The sequence below is a fragment of the Coccinella septempunctata genome, chromosome 6, assembly GCF_907165205.1.
Source record: "Coccinella septempunctata chromosome 6, icCocSept1.1, whole genome shotgun sequence".
Classification (NCBI taxonomy): domain Eukaryota; kingdom Metazoa; phylum Arthropoda; class Insecta; order Coleoptera; family Coccinellidae; genus Coccinella; species Coccinella septempunctata.
Genome location: NC_058194.1, coordinates 5,110,414 through 5,136,360, shown reverse-complemented (window position 1 = coordinate 5,136,360; position 25,947 = coordinate 5,110,414). Strand labels below are relative to the sequence as shown.

Below are 25,947 nucleotides of genomic sequence, written 5' to 3'. Positions count from 1 at the left end.
ATTTTCACTTAAAATCAAAATTGTAGATGTGTTTCAGTGAATTTAAAATTTTGATTCGTATTGACGTTGATGTTTTGTGTTGTGATAAATTTGTTATCGGTATTTACAGAGAGACACCGAAGAAGAATGAAACTATTATTCAAAAGCTGGGCAAAAACAAAGAAGTGTAGTATATTCTTTCTCCAAAAACAAGCCTTTATATCGCATTGAAAACGAAACTTTTATACATTGTTGTATAAAAATAAATCAGACTATATCTACAGGATGGGGCATAAGTCTGGAATAAAATTAATATTTCTTCAATATTAATCAACCACTCAAAATGAAGACACTGAAACCCACCAATTGCTTTTCAATTACCTTCTTCTTCTATCAATGAGTAGTTTCTCAACCAATAACTTAACATCAAGATGATGAAAAACATGTCATTTCTGATTGCATTTATTTTTGGGAAATAAAATTGAATATTTTTTCCATCCCTTAGCCGCAACCCTATCCAACTTATCTTTAGAAACTTAATCGACAAAAAATATATCAATATTTAATTTTAGAAAAACAGAGATTATGGTATGAGTGTATGAGTGAAACTAATCTTGTATTCGAATTTTTGCTCAACAGAAACCTCGATTTTCCGTTTTTCTGTTTTGAGAAGCTATGCTTATTATATTATTATGAATTATATCGTCTTTTAATCGACTTGTCAGTATTAAACAAGCTTCTCAAATCGTCTCAGATGAAGTATCATATGTTGATGGAAAACTAATTCGAATGTAATCTGTAGAAGGCTCGTCACTCACAATAATTACTTCATTCATATTCACTTGCGAAACTAGCAGTATATCGTGCTGAAAACAATCACAATTTTCATTTTATCTGTGATTGATTCGTTAATGATGTGAATTATGTTCTACACTTCGATTAAATGCTCCCATTAATAGTGAGTATAAAAGATTGTTTGTCCATGTGTGGTTTGGAAAACATTCATCGCACTTATCTAGGGCAAACTACTAATTCTTAGAGATGTCCAGAAGCATATTGAACGCATTAACTGTTTTTGCTCTTATGTCCTTATCCCAGGTGAGAAAAGTTATTCAAAATTGAAGAATATCATTAAAAAAAAATATATCATTTTCTGTTTTTTTTTTTATGTGCCATCTTTCATTTTCATGCACTCACTCTCATTGTGTAAGGTAACCTTTCTTTTTGACATATTGAAAAAATATTTTAAATATGTGCAATCTCGTGTGCTAACTCAAAAAGATGTCGCCAGGTATTTTCAACTTACTGCAAAAAAATTCATGTTTATTATTCATCCAACTATTCAGTATCTAAATCGATATCGAGTCATTATTAGAATAAGGAATACAGCAGTAACTTTGTTCTTCCGAGAGAAGTGTAGTGATGTTGAAATCGTTTGAAGAATAAGCTTTCTACAATGAGGAGCATCATCGAAATAAAAAGTTATTTTCCTCCCTTCATTTCGACATTATGTCTGAAAAAAAAAGAGGAGAGGAAACAAGATAGAAGAAATAAATGATATGGCTTTTTTCAAATTGATCTGAGGTCTTGATCATATTCAGTAAAATCATAACTCGCTGAAAAATATCCCTTTAAGGAATTATTCTCCTCTAATTGCAGTGGATGAAATTTTTCCCTGACGAAAAAATCTTTTGCTGATTTCGGTGAACGAATACAAGGGGAATATTGGTCTTGAACATAAATTTTAACAGTAGCTTTCTTCTTTGAATGATTAATACTTTCTGTACCCCTTCATCAGAATATTTCTTATGGAAAATATAGAATACTACTCTTTCTGTTTTTGTTCATTGATTAGTCTTAACAAATGCAGTAAATTGTGGTCAGGTTTCGGATTCATTTCTCCCTATCTTTCTACATTTCTGATATTTCAAAGAAAGCCCACAAAATAAGTATATAAAGCCATCAGAATAAGAGAATTTCATAATTCTGGTTATCAACAATGTTGATGTTATCAACATTTCAGATATTGAAAATTTCATTCTTTGAAATTTATCATATTCAAATTCAACATTCAACAGGTTTTTATTATTTTCGTTCGTAGATTCGTGCTTACTCCATTTTTCCGAATGCTTTTTTGTTTTATACTGTGGATAATCGCACTGTTTCGATATTGTATCTGAGCTGATTTGCAGGATTATTATTCAAGTTAAGCCGTAATGCTTGAAAAAACAATGAGAATAATTATTAATTATAAATGTTGTAGGTAAAATTTTAAAAATTGTTAAAGAGAATATTATACTCATTCAGGTTCTTGGTTCAGAGGACTATGACAGTACTAGTAGTTGCAGTCGGAATGAATACACTGCTAGTATACAGGGTGAGTCTTTGACTCGTACAACTATTTTATCAGTAGATTCTTGAGATAAAAAAAACTCTTTTTTTCCTTACCATTTTCTTCAAATCGGCTAGGTTTAATAGATATAGGCTGTTGAAAAACCATAAAAAAATTTATTTTTAGTTATGTTATCTCACAAACGGTTTTTTATCGAATGAAATTGATTTCGGAACATAGTTTTTCATTTTTTTGATGATTTTTTTTTTTCGAATACAAGATGTCACCCACATCTTCAAGTCTTCTCATTATGACCATAAAAATACTGAAAATTCGAAGATCTTATGAATATTTGAACGATTTGTAAAGTAGAAGTATTCTTCATATTTTCTTGTCATTTACACGGGGATATTTTCTTTCCTGTTTTTGGTCGGGAAATCCTATGCCATATTCGCATGCTATTTATTTACATACCTGATGTTTTATATCATGTTCGATTATCGTATATTCGAGGCGAGAAACTCTACCCGTGCAAATTAAACTTAATTCGCCGTTTTCGAGTAAGTTGATAATCAAAAATTAAAAAGCAACTGTGAAATTTGAAAAATTCTTTGGCTGAATACAAATCTGTTTTGAAGATCCACAGATGAGTAGTGTCATAGATTTAGCTTGTTATTCTGAAGAGAATTTTGTTTGTCCAGGGGTGTCATAACTCATTATGAAAACTCAAAATGGCTATATCTATTTATCAGGGCCTAATCGAAAAGAATATGGTATAGGCAAACAGTGTTTTTTTTACCTCAAGAATCTACTGTTGGAATATTTATACAAGTCAAAGACTCACTGAAAAAAATTTATTGCTCCCTTTTAACCTATGATTCTTTTCAATACACCTTGTGTTATATGAAATTTGATAATTCCTTCGACATAATTTTTCTACTACTGCACTACTTCAGAAGCAATGACAATTGATTTATATCTTGTTGTAAGGTTTAAGATATTCTGCAATTTTCAATTGTACATTCTACAGGCAAGGTACATTGAAAAGTGAACCATCGTAGATGGAAGATTTAAGGGGGACCTTAAGATTTATTGTGTCCCCTCGCAGAGCTGTTCTCGCTACGGAGTCTACAGTTCGTCCTCCAGTTGTAAAGTTCTAAGAATCTCCAGTATCAGGCATTGCTTCAAGGAGATAACTTCCTCACTTCTGCAAGTTTCTTGGCCGAAACATCATTCCCTCACCAGGTGCTCCGCAGTTTTCTCCTCCTATCCACAGAATTTATACTCTCCGTCTTCTGTTAGATATCATCTTATTAGGTGCTCCCTGAGGCGGCAATGTCCCGGGAAGAATCCATTGAAGAGGTGAAGCATAATTCAAAAAAAAAAAAAATTCAAAATCTTTATTTGCCACAAGACAATGATTACATTGTGTCAGGAAAGTCAAAAACTCTTAAAATTGAAATATAGAAGTACAGAATATAAAAAATTATATTACTGTAGGTACAGGACAGTCGAAAAAATCCTGAACAGTATAAAAACATTTTTGTAACAAAAATGCTTTAAGATGTCTCTTAAACATCTTAAGCGTTAAACTTGACCTAATATCCTCAGATAAATGATTGAAAATACGCGGTCCCATATAGTTAGGAGCATTTTGAGCAACCTTGTATTTTGCAACCTGGGTATGAATTAATCCTTTTCGTCGTGTATTCATGTTATGAATCTCTTCATTACGTTTGAAAGAGCCTGAGTTGCAATAAATATAACATGCAACTTCAAAGATATATAGACTGGCAAGCGTCAAAACATTGCCGGACCTGAAAGCCAGTCTGCAGGTTTCTCTCCTAGGGATGTTAAAAATGCACCTCAAAATTGCCTTCTGTGCAACAAATACATCTTTTGCTCTGGTTGAGATGCCCCACAAGCAGATTCCATATCTAAGACGAGATTCTACTTGTGCATAATAGATACTCACAAGCTGGCCAACATCTAGTACCGCCTTCAAGTTCCCGAACATGTAATAGAAAGAGCGCAACTTCGAAGCCAGGCCCCCACAGTGCGACACCCAGTTGACGATTTCATCAAATTCAACTCCAAGAAACTTGACCGTACATTTGGACAAGAGTGTATCACCGAAATCCAGTCGTAACCCAACAGACGGCTGTTTATAGTTATGAAAACGAATTACTTGGGTCTTCTTGGTATTGAAATATAGATCGTGGTTGTTGAAAAACTTGCAACCGGCGTGCAGTAATTTCTCAATTTCTTCCTTCAAAAAAAACACATTTGTTGAAGACTTTAAAAAGGATATATCGTCCGCATACGCAACGAAATCGTGGAGTATACTGGCTCCAAATCTATTGATATATAATAAAAAGAGAATCGGCCCCAATATGGACCCCTGAGGTACACCCATACACACCGACTCTCCCTTCGACGTAACCAATGATATCGAACCATCCACCTCAAACCTCATAACAACACACTGGCTTCGATTCTCAAGGAAAGTCTTCAACCAGTTATAGGGTTTACCCCTAATACCGTAAGATTCCAAAATATTCAGTAATTTCTGATGATTAACACAGTCGAAAGCCCTGCTTAGGTCACATAAAACTGTGTTGTGAGGAATTTATAACGTGATGCTTGTTTATGAAGTCTAACATTCGTTTTAAAAAAGCATATTCAAAAATCTTTGACAAAGTTTGTGGTACGGTGACAGGTCTGAAACTTTCAATAGTGTTTATTTTTTTATTTTTTTGAATAGGAGTAACTTTTCCCAATTTCCATTTTGAAGGAAAAACACCATATTCGAATGACATATTCACGAGGTGAGTTATTGGTTTTATGATTATGTGTAGGACTTCTTTTATTACAAAGGCCGGTATTCCGTCCGTACCAGAAGATTTTCTACTATTAATTTTCGTTATCAGTGTATTAAAAAGTTCACTTTCGCTAAAAGGCCGCAGGAACATAGAGTGACATTTGATATCATTTATGGGTGTCACAATTGAGTCATCAGATGCGTCAATATGTGACACAAGCAGTTTTGAACTTTCTATAAAATAAGAATTGAAATTATCAACGATAGCCTGAGGTTGACTAATTAACTCACCCCCTCTAGTGACAGTTATATTTTTACTTTCATTTCTTTTATTCGTTATCTCGGATACAACATTTCATAAGGCTTCAGAATTGTTTTCACTATTCGCTATTTTATTCTTGTAGTATCTTCTTTTGGTATCCTTGATTAATTTTACATGATCTTTTTTTGCTTTATTATAAACATCCGTCAAAGAAATATCAACCCTCTTCAAATCGAACAACCGCCTTAAAAGGGCACCAGACTCTTTGATGTCTGAATTTATCCATCCTTTGTCGTTTTGTTCGACGTAGTATCTTTGCTTTGGAAAACATAAGTCAAAATCATAAAGTAAGATATTATAAAATTCGTTAAAGGCCTCATCAAAACAATCAACATGATAGACCCCCGTCCAATTTTCTTTCTTCAATGTTTCCCGAAAATTATTTATATTTGCTTCGGAAAACAATCTTTTCACTTCACTGATTGACTGCTTTTTATTCTGGGCGTCACCTGTAGGCTCAAGTAAGACTGCACGATGATCTGATAATTCATTATCAAAAACAAAGCAAGTATGCGGGCCGCCTGCAAATATCTGATTTATAATGGTGCAACTATTATTAGTAACTCTTGTGGGCCATCTCACCATTGGCTCAATATTAAGACAACACATCAGAGAACACAGTACATTAAAATTCGAGTTACTGTACAAATCAAAATTAAAATCTCCACAAACTATGAAGTGTACGCCCGGCCTGAATATGTACTCAATTACAAGTTTCATTTGATCAAAAAATACATCCACATTTCCAGAAGGAGATCTATAACAATTAACAATAATGTATTTACGTTTTTCGATCTCGTATGAGACGGCACATATTTCGAAATCCTGTTCTATGCAATATTCGCTCAAATCAATTTCAGCAAAGTCAACTTGTTGCCTCACCCAAATGGCAACACCTCCCTTTAGTTTATTTTGTCTACAATATTGGGATCCCAAGTTAAATCCGGGAATTACAATATTTCGTAACATATCTAGCCTGACACCTATTTCTGTTATACACAAAAAATGCAAACTGCTGTAACAATTGAATTCAGTTGAGAAATGATCAACTTTGTCAAAATTAAAAGTATTTACGTTTAGTAGCAAAATATGTGGACTGATTAGCGGTGTATTGGATTTATTTTCAGGCGATGATGAAAAAAACGGCTTATATAACAACCATTTGGCCACAAGTCCGGATTCATTGCAGTTTTAAAGTTTTTGTCGTATACTCCTACCTTAAATGAGGAATATATGTTAGGTTGTCTAGAAGTTAATAATTCACACGTAACTTCAGGAAAATGATGAACAATTTTTATTCATTATCCTTTTAATACATCGCCAACGTTTCGAATCGGTTGTGATTCTTTCTCAAGGCTGGAATGTCAAAATAAAACCAGAAACAGATAAAAAGGACCTAGAGACGATCTGCCACTCACCTCGTATTTCATCGGATTGAATATCGTCAATTTTATTGAAATAATGGTCTAAGTATCTCGTATTAATTTTCATTAATCTTCAAGTGGTTCATGTGTTAAAACGACATGGGTAAACAGAATCGCCTCCCGGTACGTTCCACAATTCACAATGAGTAACAGGGAGATGACATTCAACTCTCCCATAAAACATTATATATGTTCGTTACAATATCCCATCTCGGGTAAAAAACAATAAGGTAAAAACAACAATGGTAATACACAACTTAACCAACTAAATCAAAACATTTTGTTTTTGGTGGATGTCACCAATAATCGAAAAAAGTACTCACGAATTTTCCTCGTATTAGGACAATTGTTGGTAACTACAGACCAATCTCAATTTTATCAAACTTCTCCAAGCTATTTGAAATTATTGTCTACAACAATATATATCCAGCTATAAGGAACCATATTAAGATTGAGCAGCATGGATTCATGGTTGGGAGATTTTGCACGAGCAATTTGACTGTATTTTCCCAGTATATTTGCGAGGTTCTTGATTCTGCTAGTCAGGTTGATGCAATATATACAGACTTTCACAAGGCCTTTGACAGGGTCGCACATGAGCTTCTGTTATGGAAATTGCGGAACAGGTTCAGTTTCTCGGAGAGCCTTGTCAAGCTGTTTCGTTCATACTTGGTTGATCGTCGTCAGTTCGTTCAGCTTGAGGGTATAAGATCATCTGACTTTATACCCACTTCTGGGATACCTCAGGGGTCCAATCTAGGGCCACTTTTATTTATTCTATTCGTGAATGACCTGATGGATGTCCTTGGCTTGCCGCATCTGATGTTTGCGGACGACTTGAAGTTGTATTTCGTAATTCGTTCAGTAGATGACTGTGTTCGACTCCAGCTCGAACTTAATAATCTTGTCAATCGTTTGAGTTTGAATGTTCCAAAGTGTAGTGTTGTTAGCTTCACAAGGAAAGTAGATATTCTGAAGTATGATAATGTCGTCGGGATCCAGGTCCTTTCTCGAGTTGATAGGGTGAAGGATCTTGGTGTGATCTTTGATCAGAAGTTTTCGTTCATCCTGCATATCTCCCAACTCATTTCGTCTGCCTCGAGAACATATGGATTCATCGCACGCAATAGCAAGTTTTTTAGTAATACTTCAACATTGATGATTCTCTTCGGTTCCTTTATTCGTAGCAAGTTGGAGTATGCCAGCATAATTTAGCGTTCTATATATTATTGCCATGAACACCATCTTGAGGCGGTACAGAGGAGATTCCTGAAATTCTTGGCATGGAAAGAGGATAAAGTTCATGCACCAAGAGGACTCGACCATTCTATATTGTTGAATCGATTCAATGTTGTTTCACAAAAGGGTAGGAGAGAGATCGGGGGTCTTAAATTTCTTTACAAACTACTGCACAACGATATTGACTGTCCGCCTCTATTGACTGCATTGACTTTCCGCGTTCCAAGAGCAGCATCTCGTGCTGTGGAGTTATTCCATCTGCAGACCCCGAGGACCAATTCCTTAATACAGTCCCCCATTTGGTTCATTGAGTCTATTTTAACTCGATTGCGAGAGATTGTGACATTCATTTTGACACATTGGCGTCTGTTATTAGCAGATATGTATTGAGGTTGAATTAAGTCTTTAAGGTGTTTATTTGTGTATAATTATTTTTCGCGCTTGGCGGTTGTTTTCTTCTTTTTTTTTGTTCGTTATTTCCATGCTATTTTTTTTAGTTTACAATATTGGTTGATTTCTCATTTGCATATTTCTAGTCTCGGTATAATATTGTTCAATTTTGTTTTTCTTCTTTTTCGTTATTAGCAATGTAGCTTGAATTCTCTTATTATGCTAGGTTAAGTTATTTTCTGTAACTGGGTATTTACCTGTTGAATAAATAACTTATTATTATTATGACTTTAGCCTTGCGGCTTTCACACTCCTCTCCAGAGGAAAATTCACTTATCCCAGATATCTCAGATATCAAAAGGATTGAGCTCTGTTGGAGCCCTTTCCAGGTTTTCGGGCTCGTGGTGGTGGTCGGGTCCGGGTCGCTCCTCGGCTCCCTGCTCTAGGTTAGATTCCTGCTTCACCCGCACTTCCTGTCGGCGTAGATGGTGTTCCTCAGCATTCCCCATGTACTTGCGTACAGTCCTCGCCGTTTCGAGCATTACCGCCTTCTTCATGACTCTGAAGATGTTTTCGTCCAACTGAAGTTTCCTCAAGTTCTCCAGTAGTTTCTTCGGTATCAGGCCTGTAGATGAAATGACATTAGGAATGGTCCTGATATCTTTCTTATTATGACTTTAGCCTTGCGACTTTCACACTCCTTTCCAGAGGAAAATTCACTTATCCCAGATATCTCAGATATCAAAAGGATTAAGCTCTGTTGGAGCCCTTTCCAGGTTTTCGGGCTCGTGGTGGTGGTCGGGTCCGGGTCGCTCCTCGGCTCACTGTTGAAGGTTGGATTCCTGCTCCGCCCGCACTTCCTGTCGGAGCAGACGGTGTTTCTCTGCATTCCCCATGTACTTGCGTACAGTTCTCGCCGTTCCGAGCAGTACCGCCTTCTGCATGACTTTATAAATATTTTCGTCCAACTGAAGTTTTCTCAAGTGCTCTAGTAGTTTCTTCGGTATCAGGCCTGTAGATGAAATGACAATAGGGATGGTCTTTATATCTTTCAGCTTCCACTGTCTTCTGGTTTGTTTCTCGAGATCTCTGTATTTTGAATTTTTTTCAGTGTGTCTATCTAGAAGATTGTTATTATTTGGAATTGCCACGTCGATGAATAGTGCTGTGTTCTCATTCTTATTGAGCAATATGAGGTCTGGTCTATTGTGGGTTATTTTTCGGTTTGTGAGAACAGTGCGATCCCAGTTGAGATTGTGATGTTCGTTTTCCAGCACAGCTTCTGGATGGTAATTGTAATACGGAACCTTTTTCGAAGTTAGAAGTTAGTGTTTTAGTGCCAATTCTTGGTGAAGAATCTTGGCAACAGCATCATGTCTATTTTTGTACTCCGCGCCCGCGAACTTCTGACATCCCCCGGTTATGTGCTGGATAGTTTCATGTGTCGCACAGCCATAACGACAGCTATCGTCCGCAAATGAGGCATCCTTGGCGATGTTTTTCATGTAATTTCTTGTTGGAATCACCTGATCCTGGATGGCGAGCATGAAGCCCTCTGTCTCAGGAAACAACCTTCCGGAAGTCAACCAGTAGTTCGACACAGATATGTCGACGTAATCATGGTTGACCTCATTCTGGTACCTCCCATGCAAAGGTTTGCCAATCAGTTTCTACATTCTACTTTCTACAGAGTGTTCGACGGTTTCCAAGTGATCCTGGTGTAGCTTTAACGGTGTAGAAGTATCAGCAACACAAACTACTCGATGGAGTTCTGACGAAGCCGCCTTGCTCAAGGAATAGTTTCGAAGTCCTTCAATTTCCTGGGACATACGGTTGGACAAATCAACAATTCCTCTACCCCCAAGATGCCGTGGCAGCTCTGTCCGTTCTATTGAGCTTTTGGGGTGATGTTTATTGTGTTTAGTCAGCATCGTCCTTATTTTTCTCTGTAAAGCTGTTAAATCGGTGGTGGTCCAAGAGATTATACCAAATGATTAGCTCAACGCCGAGCAAGGGTAGGTGTTAATCGCTTTTATGAGATTCTTGCTGTTGAGACCAGTTCTCATTATCCTTCTCAATCTTCGGGTGAACTCCTCCGTTAATTCTTTCTTCATCTGGGTCTGATTGATTCTTCTTGCCTGTTTTATGCCTAGATACTTGTATGTGTCTCCTTCCTTCAATGCTTCAAGTTCTGCACCTTCCTTGAGTTTGAATGTACCATCTTCTATTTTGCCCCTCGTTATGTTCAGCAATCGACATTTTTCTAATCCAAACTTCATTTTGATGTCTTCCGAGAATCCTTCCACCATCTTCAGCATCTGTTGCATTTGTTTTTTGTTAGATGCGAAGAGTTTCAAATCGTCCATGTGAAGGAGATGATTCAGTTTCATCATAGTTCTACTGCCGCTCTTGATGGAAAATCCGTAGTCCGTGGAATTCAATCTATGAAACAAGGGATTTAGGGCCATGCAGAACCACAGACGGCTCAGCGAGTCTCCTTGGAAAATTCCGCATCTCATTGGAATAGGTCCTGTTGTAATGGAGCAATCTGCTGCTTTCATTTGAAGACTAGTACGCCAGGTTGACATGGCGTTTTTCAGGAACTTAACAATATTGTAAATCTTCAAGATCGTCAAGAGCCATGCGTGAGGTATAGAATCGAATGCTTTTTTGTAGTCTATGTACGCATCGTAAAGATTCCTTCGCTTGGAGAACGCTTGATTGCAGATAACTGAATCTATTATTAGTTGTTCTTTGCACCCTCGGATGTTTTTGGTGCATCCTTTCTGTTGCATGGCGATGATGTTATTCCTTTCGCAATGGTTGTGAATTCGGTTTGAAATGCACGATGTGATTAATTTGTACATCGTTGGAAGACATGTGATTGGTCGGTACTTGGATGGGTCTTCTGTATTCCTTTGGTCTTCAGGTAACAGGTATGTTGTGCGATGTGTAAGGAATACTGGCATTCTTTCAGGATTTTCAATGACACCATTTATTGCGGAGGTCAATTTGTCATGCATGATCAGAAGTTTCTTGATCCAGAAGTTCTGTAATCCATCAGGCCCAGGGGCTTTCCAGTTGTGCAGTCCTCTGATAGCTGATTTTACTTCTTCAATTGAGAACATGTCATGCTGCATCGGCTCATATTTTATAGCTTCAGATTTTTCATCTTCAATCCATCCGGTATCTCCATTGAACTGAGGTTTCGTTGATAATTGTTCGGTCCAGAATTGTTCAATGGCTTCCTTTGGCTTCCATTTTCTCCATCCGACGATGTGAGTGACCGGTAGAAAGATCCTTCCGACTTTTCGAATGAATTATTGTCTCTTTTTCGGCTATAATTGCTTTTATATCTCCTCAGGCGTTCTGCATACAGACTTAATTTTTGCTTCAGAGTGTCGAGGCAATGGTGAGCTGTAGCATTCTCCGTCTCTCGTTCTGTGTGTGTCCTGTTTCTATCCATGATCTCTTTGGTATCTTTCACAACCTTTCTTCCCCGATTCCCGTTCAAGTACTCCGTCAGTCGTCCAATGTCTCTTCTTAGTCTCTCTTTTCTGTGTTGAAGACGTTTCTGCCATGCTGGCGCGTGTAATTTGTGTAATTTTGGACCATCGTTGTTCGTTCGGCGTATTTTTGCCCCTATGGTTTTCGCTGTCGTGAGCGCTGCACAGTGAAAAACTAGATGCAGATATTCCAATGAACTTCCGTTCTGTAGGTATTCAGGTAAAACGTCCTTATTCAAGATGTCGATTATAAGTGACAGTTTCTTGGATGTATTGAGTCGTGGAGGTGCTACTCGATGAAGAGGATATGTTCCTTCCAGTTCGGCAAAGTATCTCCTCATGTCAGAGTCAACTTGTCGGTGGAGCTCTTGCCTATCGTCCTGGTGTTCAGGCTCACTTGCGTTGCAAGATGGACTTTAAGTATCAGTTTCTTCTGCCTGTTGTTGCCCAGGCATGTGAATTTCATCAGAGGTGTTGGTGTTATTCTCTATTGTAGGCGGACGCTAAAGTTTAATTGCGTCGATTCTGGCCATTGGTATTAGTTCGTTTCTCAGAATAACGCGGTACTGGTCTGCCAGCCGTTGTTCAGTGACATTGAGATTTGGGTAGGCGTTGCAGAATTCCTCATGGAGCCTTTTCCTATAGTTGTTCGTGTTCTGCCCTAGTCCCGTGATGGAGTTATATGTGCGCACAATAGTTTCATTCATGGACGTTGTCCACTTCATGCGCTTTCTAACTAACCCCGCTTGGGTGAGCACTGGCTGAATATCCTGCGCAGCACCTTCAGCGGTTCGAGTCGGCAATTGAATTGGACTCGTTGGTTGCTGTTGTCGCTTTGGAGCTGTAGCTTCTTTTGCAGCAGGAGCCCGCTTCCTCAACATCCTGCCACCGACGTCCCGGATGCTGTCATGTCCAGCGCCGGCTCCAGACATGCCCTGACGATCCCCAGACAGCGACTTGTTTCCGAGGCTTCTCGTAATCACCATTTCCATGGGTTTGTCCTCCCCTTTCTCGGTTTGGGTGAGGGGTAGAGAAATGGGAGCAGAAATAGCACCCCCATAAAGGATGTGAAAAAGAGAGGATAAAGGAATGGGACTGCGGACAGCAGGCGTGGCTGGCTGCACCGTCTACGTCGTTACGATGGCTACCCGGCAGGCCATCTACTTGATAGCTGCCAGGCAGGCCAGACATTTATTATCATTATTATAATGTCGTCAGCATGTTCTATACATTCGAAGCCAAGCTCAGTAGCCTGTCACTTATCGACTACTAGACTCCATAGAAGAAAAACCAACGTTTTGACTCACGGAATATCTAAATATGCTATCGGACAACCTATCGAAGATAGCCATGGACTGATATACCGAAAAACCGGTTTTTTACAAAAAGAAATAAATTTTGTAGATTTTAACAGTTTTCGCAACTGAATGGTATGCAGATATTTTCTGGCCTATTTCACTTCCATTGTAGCTTTTAGTTTTCCTGAACATAGTGAAATTTTTCATCCACAATATTCAATAGAAATTTTTCCCATATTGTCTGAATGTTCAACCAAATCTCAATTCAAATATATAACTGTTATGGTAGTTTTAAATTTATTTCAGCATTTATTCAAAATCACCTTGATGAAATACGAAATCCAAATTCGAAAAATATGTTTATTTTATCTACAAAGGGCAACAAGGTTGTATATTAGCAAATTCTTTTTGTACCATTAGAGATGCACTGAATCACAGAATATCAAATTTGGATAAGAATATCTTGAAATTATTGCTCTGCTATTATTATAATATGTACCCAATGCGCAAGTACCAGGGTCACTTCTGTATCGCTACATGTCACTTTACACTAGCGCGCAATGTTTAGCAATAATAAAATTGGGCCGTGCTGTGCAATAATTTTAAACAATTTCATTGTTATCCATAAACTCATCTTACCCGATAAAATATCTGTAGCACTTATCGTGACGTATTTATTATACACACAAATCCAAGTATATGGAGTTGAAGGTATTTTGAAATAACTTCTTTCAAACTCATTGTCTATGAAATGGTCCGAGTTCCGTTAGTGCGGTCGACATTGCCACTTTCTACGTCATCGCCCTTACAAACGCCGTACACCTGAATTGCACTTTTTGATTGCTATATCTTTCTGGATTCCATATGCAATTAAAATGTTGTCAGTAGCGTTTACAAATATCTTTCGATGGACGAGTTAAAGGGGATATTTCTGAAATGGATTCAAATTTTCATTTAGAACCGAACTATGTCTGTTAAAGTCCGAAACTCAGTTTCTCGCGTATTCTTGAACGACTTGGTTCTTGCTCAAGGTTCTGTTCTGGGGCTTTTACTTTTTATCCTCAACATAAATGATTTGCCTGAATACATTGTTGAATGGCTTGTCATTTTTGTGGATGATGCGTCGGTGGCGCTCTCCGCTCGCAGCTTTGCTGAGCTTATAAGGTGTTGCGACCTCTTAGTCGATAGAGATAGAGATAGAGATACTCTCATTGTGAACACCCCTAATACTGAACTAATAATCTTTGAAATGAAAAACTATTTAAAACAGCCCATTTCCATTCGTTTCTTGGGCAATGAATTAAAGTTCAAAAACTCTGTTAAATTCTTAGGTTCATTTGTTGATAGTAATTTGGAATGAAAGGATCATGTACATCGTTTCTATTCAGCAAATAAGAGATTATTTCCCCCTTGAATTAGTTATAAACATGTATTACAGCTTGTGATATACCCATATTGCCTATAATATCATCGTCTGGGAAAATTCCTTAGATTTTTGATAGAGTTTTTATATCCCAGAAACGTCTCATGAGAATGATTTTTCGAGTTGGTCCTCGTGAACATTTTAAACCACTATTTGTTGCTAACAGTATTATGACTGTGCCTTCTAGATCTTATAAATGTTTTTTATATGTGAGAGACAACAAATCGATCTTTGTTAAGTTGTATAATTTTTATTGTCATTCTACTAGAAATACCGAAACTGTATCTCTGCCTCTTCATAGGAACACCAAGTTTGAAAAATCTTCCTTTTATCAGCGTATCAAGCTCTAAAATCACTTGCCTGATTCTGCTAAAGTAATGAGTAGATTAAATTTAAAAAAAAGTTGTTGAATCGCTAATGGTTCGTAAGATATAATATAGTCTTAAAAAGTATTTGGATGATAAAAATAGGTTGTTCTAATAAATCTGTAACCATGCGGCTTGTCAAACAGGATCAATAAACATGACTTTAGCTTTGCGGCTTCAACACTCCTCTCCAGAGGAAAATTCACTTATCCCAGATATCTAAGATATCAAAAGATTTAAGCTCTGTTGGAGCCCTTTCCAAGTTTTCGGGCTCATGGTGGTGATCGGGTTCGGGCCGCTCCTCGGCTTTCTGCTGTCGGTTGGGTTCCTGATCCACCCGCACTTCCTGTCGAAGCAGACGGTGTTCCTCTGCATTCCCTATGTACTTGCGTACAGTTCTTGCCGTTTCCAACAACCTTCTGCATGACTCTATAGATATTTTCGTCCAACTGAAGTTCCCTTGAGTTCTCTAGTAGTTTCTTCGGTATCAGTAGATGTAGATAAAATGACAATAGGGACGTCCCTGATGTCTTTCAGCTTCCACTGTCTCCTGGTTTGTTCCTCGAGATCTCTATATTTTGAAAGTTTTTCAGTATGCCTATCCAGAAGATTGTTATTATTCGGAATCGCCAAGTCGATGAATAGTGCTCTATCCTCGTCCTAATTGAGCAATGTGAGGTCTGGTTTATTGTGGGTTATTTTCCGGTCTGTGAGAACCGCGCGATCCCAATAAAGCTTAGGATGGTCATTTTACAATACAGCATCCGGGTGATAATTGTAATAAGGAACTTTTTTCGAACTTAGAAGTTGGTGTTTTGGTGCCAATTCTGTTAGTGCCAGTTCTCATTAGCCTTCTCAATCTTCGGGTGAACTCCTTCGCTAGATCTTTGTTCATCTGGCTCTAATTGATTTTTTCTGCCTGTTTTATGCCCAGATACTTGTATGTGTCTCCTTCCTCTAATTCTTCAATTTCCGCACCTGTCTTGAGTTTGAAGGTACCATTTTCTATTCTTCCTCTCGTTATGTTCAGCAGTCGACCATTTTTCTAGTCCAAACTTCATTTTGATGTCTTCCGAGAATCCTTCCACCATTTTCAGCATCAGTTGCATTTGTTTTTTGGTAGATGCGAAGAGTTTCAAATCGTCCACGTGAAGGAGATGATTCAGTTTCATCATAGTTCTACTGCCGCTCTTGATGGAAAATCCGTACTCCGTAGAATTCAATCTATGAGACAAATGATTCAGGGCCATGCAGAATCATAGAGGGCTCTGCGAATCTCCTTGGAAAATTCCGCTGCTTGTTGGAATAGGTTCCGGGCTTTTTGCCTATTAACCAGCTGACTCTCATGGCTTCTGGACTCTCACGTTGTTGTATGCTGCCTATATCTTTTATAGGTTAAGCTCTTCTTTGCTTACATTTAAATCCTTAACTGATCCCTCGGTCTTCGGTGGTAGGTTCTTGACCTTCTAGCTTTTTCTGTTGGATCGTAGTCGACGAATCTTTGTAGTTCCTCATTTGGATGTTGTTTGGCTTTGTCGAATATCCTTTTCTTTTCTCTTCATATATTCTGTAACTGGTTCCCATTCCAAGTCCTTGTAGATTTGTTTGTTCCTAACAAACCAGGGTACATCCATTGCCATTCTGAGGAGTTTATTCGCAGTGGCCCATATTCTCTTGATATGAGTCTCGGCTGCGAAGCCCCATGCCGCCGATCCATTTGTGAGTTGTGGTCGCGCAATAGTTTTAATCATCGTCAACTTGATGTTCTTATTCATATGACTTCTTCTGGCTATGAGTGGATAAAGTTTACTCATTTTTCCATTCAACCTCTTCTCCATCAACTTCAATGTTTTCTTCCATCCTCAATATTCTCTTCTGCAGTAATAGTGCTTGAGTCTTTCTTCCATTGATTTGGATTTTCCATTTGATGCACCATTTGAGTAATTCATCTATGGTTTCCTGCAGTCTCTGGTGTATGATCTCTGGTCGTCGATGTCTGAACGCTATTCCTGTGTCATCTGCGTACGAGTCTGCGTACTAGGTGAGCATATTCCTAGCATTCTTCGGGATATCATGAACGTATATTACGTGAAGCAGAGGTCCAATTACCGATCCTTGAGGCACTCCCGCTTCCAATTGTCTGGTTTGGGAGGTTGCTCCATCTATATTCACATAAAAGTTTCTATTCCTCAGATAGTTCCTTATATACTTGCACAGCTTGGTCGAATATCCTACTTTTTTCATCTTGTAGATTAGGCCTTCGTGCCATACTCTATCAAAAGATCTCTCTAGTTCTCTAGTTCTGATGGATATCAGAACTAATCCTGTGGCCTGTTTGGTCTGCATTCCTTCGGTGACATATTTTAGAGGCCGTAGCAATAGGAGTTCAGTCGAATGTTCCCGTCGAAATACAAATGGTTCGGGTGGAATTATCTTCAACATCCTCATTCAGCCTCTTAGCGATAACCCTCTCGACGGTTTTTCCTAGTGCTGATAGTAGACTGCTTGGTCTATAATTTTGAGGGGCGCTTTCCTGTTTTTCAATTTCATTATGATCTTTTTGATCTCTGTTGGTGAAGGCGGTTTTGGAATGATTTCGGTTTTGGGTGGTTCTATCATCAAATTTTCGTTTGCCTACACTTCTTCTTCTAGATCTTCATTGTCATCATCATTTCTGAAGTTAATTCTGGCTTCTCTCTCAATTGAGTCGGCAAGTGCTTCGGCTTTTTCACGTATCGTATATACCATTCCGTTTGCCCCATGCAGTGGAGGTATAATTGTCCGTTCTCGTCATAAGCGTTTTTGCATTTTCCAAGCCGAGTGATCTATTTTCAATATCTGACTATGCTTATTCAGTTTCTTCTTATCTTCTTCTCTTTTTGTTATTCTGTAGGTTTTCCTGAGTCTTCTGTTCTTTTTTAAAAGTTCCTTTATATCCCTTGGCGTATCTCCATGTGAATGTTTCGGAATTGGTTTCCTTATTCTCTTGGTGCTTTCTTCATAGGCTTCTTTTATTTGACTTTCCAATTTTTCAACTGCTTCATCCAATTCATCCCGGGTGTTTATTTGGGCAATTTCCGTGATTTTCTCCTGAAGTAAATTCTTATAATTCTCCCAGTCTGTGCGATCTTTGGTTTGTGTCTCTTCTTCGATTCTCGGGCCATGTCCCACTATGAATTCTATGGGATTGTGGTCTGAAGTTCCATCTTCTATTGTATCAATGCTGATTTCTTCAGTGATGTCTTCCATTAGGACAATGTCCAGTACATCGGGTAGTCCATTTACTCTTGGTTTGTAGGTCGATATATCAGGTCCTTCCACAACTGCATTAAGTTTTTCAGCATGAATTTTCAGTCTTTTCCCGGTGAAATTTTCCACCCTACTGTGCAATTCCTACGATTTGCAGTTAAGATCACCAATTATGATTTTTGGGTGTCTTCCTTCTAGTAGCATTTTCTGATCCTCCTCCAGCATGTTTTTATCCTGTGATTTATAAGTCGAAATAATCTTCACTCGTCCTCGATTGATATTCACAATCGATATTACTTCTACTTCTTGACAATTGAATATTTGGTCGAAATGGTGATCGATATTCCTTCTTGCCAGTATAGCAACGCCACCTGTGCTGTTAGGTCTATGATTTCTGTAGATATCGTAATTGGGAAATGCTATCCGAACGTCGGGGTTAAGTCTTGTTTCTTGAAGAGCTATGACATCCGGTTTCTTCCCTTCAATCAGTTCTTCGAATTATGGTGTGCGGGCTCCCAATCCTTTGACGTTCCAAGAGACAACTATGAGATTGTTCTTTATCGTAGTATCAGCTATTGAATATTATTAATAATTTGCTGTATTTTCTTCTCAATCTCTTTCTCCAGATTCTGCATCATCGTGCTCAGGAAGTTTTTCGTGAACTTATTCAGTTCCTCAGTGATTCCAGGAATTCCCTTCCTGGTTTCGGCTCTTCTGACGGTTTTTGCCTTTTCCGTCTTTTTCTCTGGTTTCTTCGTCTCTTTGACTGCTCTGGTTGCAGTTTCCTGGTGTTTCTTCACTTCCGAAGAGTTTTGGCCTGGCTTCGGAGTATTTTGTGTTGGCGTCGAGCTGGTTTGGTTCGAGCTTGGCGATCTCTTGTTTTTTTTAGTGACCAATTTCCATTCGCTACATCCCTTGTAGCTGGCTGGATGTCCTTGCTCTCTACAGAGAGAACAAGAAGCATTTCGCTCCTCGTTCTCCCTGGTGAGCGTGTACTTCTTAGTGCTGTGATTTGCCAAGCAATTCACGCACCTCCATGGACTGGTGCACTTACTTTGGGCATGTCCATATCGCTGACAGCGATAACATTGTTCAGGCTCGGTCGTCCTTCTCTTAGGTTCAACAACACAGTTCATGTTGTAGAGCCTTCTTTCCACGAAGATACCCTTATTCTGGGTTTTAACCAGCAATAAGGCCTCTGTTATATTTGAGGTCCTCAGCATCGACGATCTCCTGATCCTTGAGGTCGTCAAGGATCGTCGGGATATCTGCATCCATCGGTAGATACCTCACTACCGCGTAGATTTTCTTCTCTACCTCTCTCTTCCTCCTCTCTCAAAATATCGTGTTCGGACACGACATTAGCGATTTCTTACGCATCTTCTTCCATTACAGAATTGCACTCCGAATGTCAGACATTTTGAAATCTAATTTATAATTACTGTACTACTCAAAGCAATTTGAAATAAAATTTTTCAAGACAAAAAAAAAATATATATCCTGCATAAAAACAAAATAACTCATCAAAAATTTTTTACGCTATGAGAAAAATCAGGAAACAGATACGAAAAATAAGCTCACCTGATGCTTTCTGCAGAACCAACGATCTAGACCTCGACTCTGACATATGAACACCAACTTTGTCAATTTTAACGAATTAAAATTCCAATAACACATACCAGAACCTACACAAACTTCACAGACGGAATCAAAAATTTGGTAGCTTTGCTTGTATACACTTTCACTTCGACTTTCTTTTCCACTTTCTCTTTCACGGCGCGTCTGCTCTGGTCTAGTTCTCACTCAACACTGAAATGAAACAAACAAAAAAAGGTGGAGGTCTTCCTATGCTTTCAAAGGCTACCTTCCATCGCTCATTCCAGCCACATGCCGCTCCCAGTTTAACTGTAGCTGCAATCTTTTACGCCAGTTCGGTTCCTTATGGTTCGGTTTTGTATTCTTTCCCTGACAGTAGCTCCCAGGATTTGCCTTTTTACTCTCGTTTCAGTCAAAGTAAATGTCTCAGCTCGATACGTGAGAACAAGCAAGATACATTGTTTGAGGACCCTCCTATTGGACATACTGGGACATTCGTTTTATGTACATGTCTGAGTCTACGAACGCCACCCACGACAAACCTATTCTTCGTTGGATTTCATGGGTCTTATCTCTCCTAATACCGATTTGATTTCCCAGATATTGGTATTTATGCACTTTTTCTAACTCCATATGTTGTTGATCCTTATAGGACTACTCAATACCAAGTTTATCATGTATTGAGTCTTTGATAGATGACTTTGTGAACCGTATTTTTCATTTAGCATATCCAGCATATCCATTCCCAGGTGACCATATCTCATAACAGTTATGAAGCAGAAATGTATCCCGCGCTCCTTGTTTTATAACCGATATATCACACTAAGAGTACAAATACAGAACGCTTATGTAGCAGCTATGCTATGCTATGTCCGCCTCAAACAAGGAACACATATCCTTTCTGAAAGGAGCATAAATAGTTCAAACATGGATCATGCAAATATTTGTTTCATGGGAGATCTATATATATTACCTTCATATGTTATGTTTATTATGTTTCATTTGTTATTAAAAACGCCTTCAACAAAAAGATGAAAAATTATGGAAATTAATATAAACTATTGCAATAATAATGAACTCGAATTTTGATTTTTCAAATAGTGTGTTTATCAATCATTTCTGAAAATAAAATTCAAAAACATCTCACATCAGTTCGGTGAGGTATGTGAACGAATGAACTAATGTTCAAAAACTATATATTTTCATACATTTCAGATTACAAAATTAGTGCATACGTTAATAGAACTAGAAAGAATAAAATACATCATGCAAACTGCTGGGTTCATGATTATTGTTCTCCAAGAAAGATTAGGACATGTCTTTCTGGTCTTTGCAGTTTCCTGCATTCCATAAAAAGAATAATCAACAGTTCATTAATCTTTTGGCTTAGGTCAAAAAGTTTTTAGAAGAATTTTGTCCATGTTATGCATTATGAAAATGATAAGAATACTATATGCATATTTCATATCTTTCTGAAGAAAAAATTTTCAATATAGGTATATGATTTATTCATTTATTTCTACATATGAGGTGCATGCACCACGTGAGAAAATAACCTATATCAAAATTTACATCAAACAGGACATTATTTATTCAAATATAATTTTTATATGCTGGATATAATAAAACCATAGCCTATTATGTTTTATAGGACTGCTATGAATATACGAGAAATGATTTATTGACCTATAGTTCTATATCCATAGCACTTTCTTTTCAGTAATTCACCATTTCACTGGAAAATCACTATGACACACAAATAACTTATCAAACTTTAAATATCTGCACTTCACTTTCAGTAATCCACTATTCAACTGACAAAACGTCTAAATGATAATAAATATTGAAACGACAGCAGTATCAATAGCATTTCTCACAATCCTCCATATTTGTTTACGTTTTACAGCGCCCTCGACGGTAGTTAAAACGCTTATGGTCTCATGCTCTGTCGATGATCTCAAAATGATACATGGCATATAAAGAACATGGATATCTTGAAGCGGGTACATGAAATTTACAAAATGTGGATATAATTTAAATACAGCACAGGTACATCCCAAATATCGTATCAGACACGTAATGGTTACAGAAAAATAACACATAACAAAGTTCCCCATTCGATCTCCCGAGAAAACATAACAGATATGTTACTGATCACCTGGGTTCGTCCATTTCTGTGAATTTTCATTAATTTGGTGCAAAAGTGTAGAAATAACTCGTTTGAAAGAATGTAAAGTTGTTGGAAAAGCCAAAAACATCTACAATAGCAGATATCGAGAAAAATATTCTCAAAATATTCTAGGATGAACCAAAAATAGGCACACAAAACCCATTGCTAGGGTAGTGGAAGTTAGCCAAACTAAAGCATGACACTGCGCCATTCCCAAAGGTTTCTATTATTTCAATTGGAAGATTATTTTTCATGAAGAGATGTTCGTCTGTGGCTTCTGACTAATACAAATCAGACAGCATCAATTCTGTTCACCAAGGAATCCCCATTCTCAAGAACCTAATGCAGTGAACAATTTTCGTATCACTCATGTCTATCTATCTTTGCCTATCTGCGAGAACAGTTTCCAGCAAATATTTTCCTTGAACTAAAAACATAATCATATTTATGTTTTCCACAAATATAAGTTGTTTAACCAAGACAGTTTATGTTCTGCCACCTGCCACTGATGCCACTGTGATAGGAAACATATGTCATACTGAAACCACTACACACAATGTTATGGAGAACTATATCTAAAGGTCTGATTTGAACTTGAATTAATAAGACATCTATGGTTTGAAATTCAGTTATGGACTTTCATCAAGTACGTATCGGCTAAAGCAATTCAATATTTTTCTTGATTATTTGGATTGTGCTTGTCTGCCGTTTGTTTATTAGGAGATTCTTTCAGCCATCACACTTGTCCTACATTTTCTAAAAATTCCCGAATTTCTATATTATCCGTTTTTTACGGATGTTTGCAAAGATGATTATGTTTCTCAAAAAATTGCCTAATGTCATCATTTTATTTACTTGCATTGAAATCAAAACAAAAGGCGGATTTTTCATCGGAAATGAATTGAAGTATGTTACTTTTGAATTTAGGTGGATTCCTGTGTAATGAAAGTGAAACGAGATCAAGGGATCACTTAACATTAACGTTAACGTTATTTTAAACGTATACAGGTAATTGGTGAAATGTTTTACTTTGATTAATTCTGCCATCTGCTGAAAACAAAACCTCGCCATTACAAGCACCAATGAAATATCTCCTCTCAAGTCAGTTCTTTCAGCAATTTCAGGGGATATGATTTATCAAGAGAGTGTTACACTTGTTAAGAGCCCGCTTTCGTCGAGCTCATTAGGCGCTTACCTTATGTGAGCGATCCCTTACATTTCGAAAAAATTCTCAGAAATTTATCAGCACCTCCTTTTCAGCTGATTTTGGTGGATATCAAAGGAACAGTTTTCGAGTTATTTGAACTTTAGGAAAAAATAATTGTGAGCATGTTACAGTTCGCAGTTTTGATTTTTTCGATGTAAAATTCTTAAGCTTTTCATAATTCACCGGAATTTCGGTTCCCTTTCTAGAAATTTTTGGCTCTTCAAGTATGGAGATTTTTTGAACGAATTTCATATCAGGTTATGAGAGAGAAAATGTTTTTCTGCAAAAAATCTCGATGCAAATAAACCCCATATTAGCTGTAATATGGGAATTTATCCTAGACAAAATACCCGACATTTCTCCAATGCATTTTCTCATTTCAACAAGGTACATTTCCTTCGTCTAGATTACAATACGGTGCGTCGCCTATTGTCAGTTTTTGTAACTAGAATTATTTCTTAGTTGTTTATTTACATCTAGAAACGGGGAAGATTTTGGATGATTTAATAATGGTTCTCATGAATTCATGAAGCACTATTGTTCTGGCGCTTGTAAACCTCTAATGCTCAAGCCAGAGTATAAAAAGAGATTTTTTTATCAACTTTGAGGATAATTCTTCTTTTAATCTTGTTGGTAGAAACATATCACTCTCTATTCCTCTGTTTATGAGTCAAAGCATGATTGCATTAGAAATAGAAGAAGATATTTTCGTCACTAGAGATATATCTGGATTCCGGGGCGAAGATAAGAAAAGAAAATTAGTATATTATTATTAGTATAATTTTTCTAAACTCATTAACTACGTCCGTTAATGAAGTTTATGAAAAAGCTTCTTGAACTGCATGATTTCATTAGGTCAGATATTTTTTCTGATTCCCCCGGTTTTGAAGAATATAGAAGCGATATTATTGCGCTGTTCTGAATATTATCTCACCGCTGGTAGATATTCTTTGTTCAAAATTTTCAAACTCGGCAAGTATATGTTTCTTGTATATGGAGAGGTCATTACTGCTGCATCAGAACTAAGAATATTCTAGGTTGACTATTTCTGTTTAGGTCATTCACTTAGAAGATATATACTAGCTCTTCGAGATACTATTGAAACAGTAGGCACCTTTAAGTGGTTATTCCAATAGGAAAATTATATTGTACGAAGGGCTGAAGGACCTAGGTCGATGGCCATAAAATAAACTTTTTCTCTCTCTCTATTGTACGGAAAAACTTCCTCAGCAATAGAATGAGGTCCAAGAGTTTATCTGCGTATCCTACAGTTTTATCTTGAAAAATCCAATAAAACCTTACTTATATAATTATATAATTATATTATAATTATTATAATTATATAATTTCAAGTGGAACAACCTGTTTTCATTCCTCTCAACGATATTTTATGATACGACCCTCATTCATTTTCCTGAAAAACGCTTCTTTTCTACATAATTTATCTGATTTTTTCACTCCATAGGCTTCCTTCAAAAATGACTTGGAAATATTTTTGACTCCTTGGATGAACGCAGCTGCTGGAACTCTGCCCTTGGTGCGTTTGATAGTGAACGAAATTTGGTTTCTTCAAAGAGATATTATGGGTCTTGAATCCGAGGTTTTGGGGCCCATCTACCAAAACTGTGACCAGAAATTGATCACCATTGAAGGGAGATTAACATCAGAAGACTCCAAAAATTGTATTCGGGGTCTGAGGAGTATTCTCAAACTATCAACTGATAAGTACCAATCAGATGGTTTCTGCTTCAAACTTCAGCAAGAGAAAGCTGAGAGAATTGTGATCCCACTGTTCCATTCTATGTTTCCTACGTATCCAACACCCGCATGCCCAATTCCACTTCTATGCAAGATCGACATGTACAATTTCAGCCCTAAAAATATCAGAGAAATGATGTCCGTATTCAAACACTTACACAAAAATTTTGTTAACCTCATAAAATTCCTTGTTTACTTCAAGAAAGAAATTATTGCATGTAGGAGAAACTCTGAATCTTATAATGCGTTAACAACTACGATTCTTGAAGTGGCCCCTGTCTGCCAAAAACTGTAAGTTTTCTGTGCTTAAGCATGTTAGACTGAATATTTGCAATAAATTGTTATTCTTTCCATTCAATTACTTCCCTCATTATACCTGACTGAAAAAAATGACTCCACCCCATACACAACTTGGGATGACATCCAGATGTAAGGACGGAGAAATTCTCAAAGTATCACCGAAATTATAGATGAAGAAGAGTTATTATATATGCTCCACATTTTCAATACCACCTATATGGTTTTGTGTTCTTTGCAATCGCTAAATAATCTCTATTTTCTTAATACATGTATAATGAATCCAATTGTAACATGAATCAACAGCTCTAAAGAGCAGTAGGAGTGGCTTTCTGAATAATAATAATGCCCAGTGCTCACGGAAATACCTTCAAGAAAGATAACGAATCAAGCATATGAAAGAGAAAACCTGTAATGTTCTTAAGCACTGCTGAACAACTTTATTACAGACAACATAGTTTATGCAATAAGATTATAAATCACACATTATGTTCGACTGCATCATAAACACTTTATTTATGAATTCGTTTAGTGTCCATAATTGACTACTTTATTGGACACCACTTTATTG

At 37.3% G+C, this 25,947-nt stretch overlaps 1 protein-coding gene across 1 annotated transcript; it reads left to right on the top strand.

Moving 5' to 3' along the window:
* The first annotated feature begins 926 nt into the window (after nucleotides 1–926).
* LOC123314915 lies at nucleotides 927–25,437 on the top strand. The gene is made up of 2 exons (XM_044900376.1): nucleotides 927–1,077; nucleotides 24,787–25,437. The coding sequence occupies exons 1-2, from the start codon at nucleotides 1,021–1,023 to the stop codon at nucleotides 25,372–25,374; spliced, it is 645 nt and encodes a 214-aa protein (XP_044756311.1). The 5' UTR covers nucleotides 927–1,020; the 3' UTR covers nucleotides 25,375–25,437.
* Nucleotides 25,438–25,947: the final 510 nt, after the last annotated feature.

What these genes read in the sequence shown, in the direction of transcription:
- LOC123314915 (XM_044900376.1), top strand. Translation starts at nt 1,021, where the DNA reads ATGTCCAGAAGCATATTGAACGCATTAACTGTTTTTGCTCTTATGTCC. An exon ending in CTCTTATGTCCTTATCCCAG is followed by an intron (nt 1,078 to 24,786) that starts GTGAGAAAAGTT and finishes TTCACTCCATAG; the next exon opens with GCTTCCTTCAAAAATGACTT.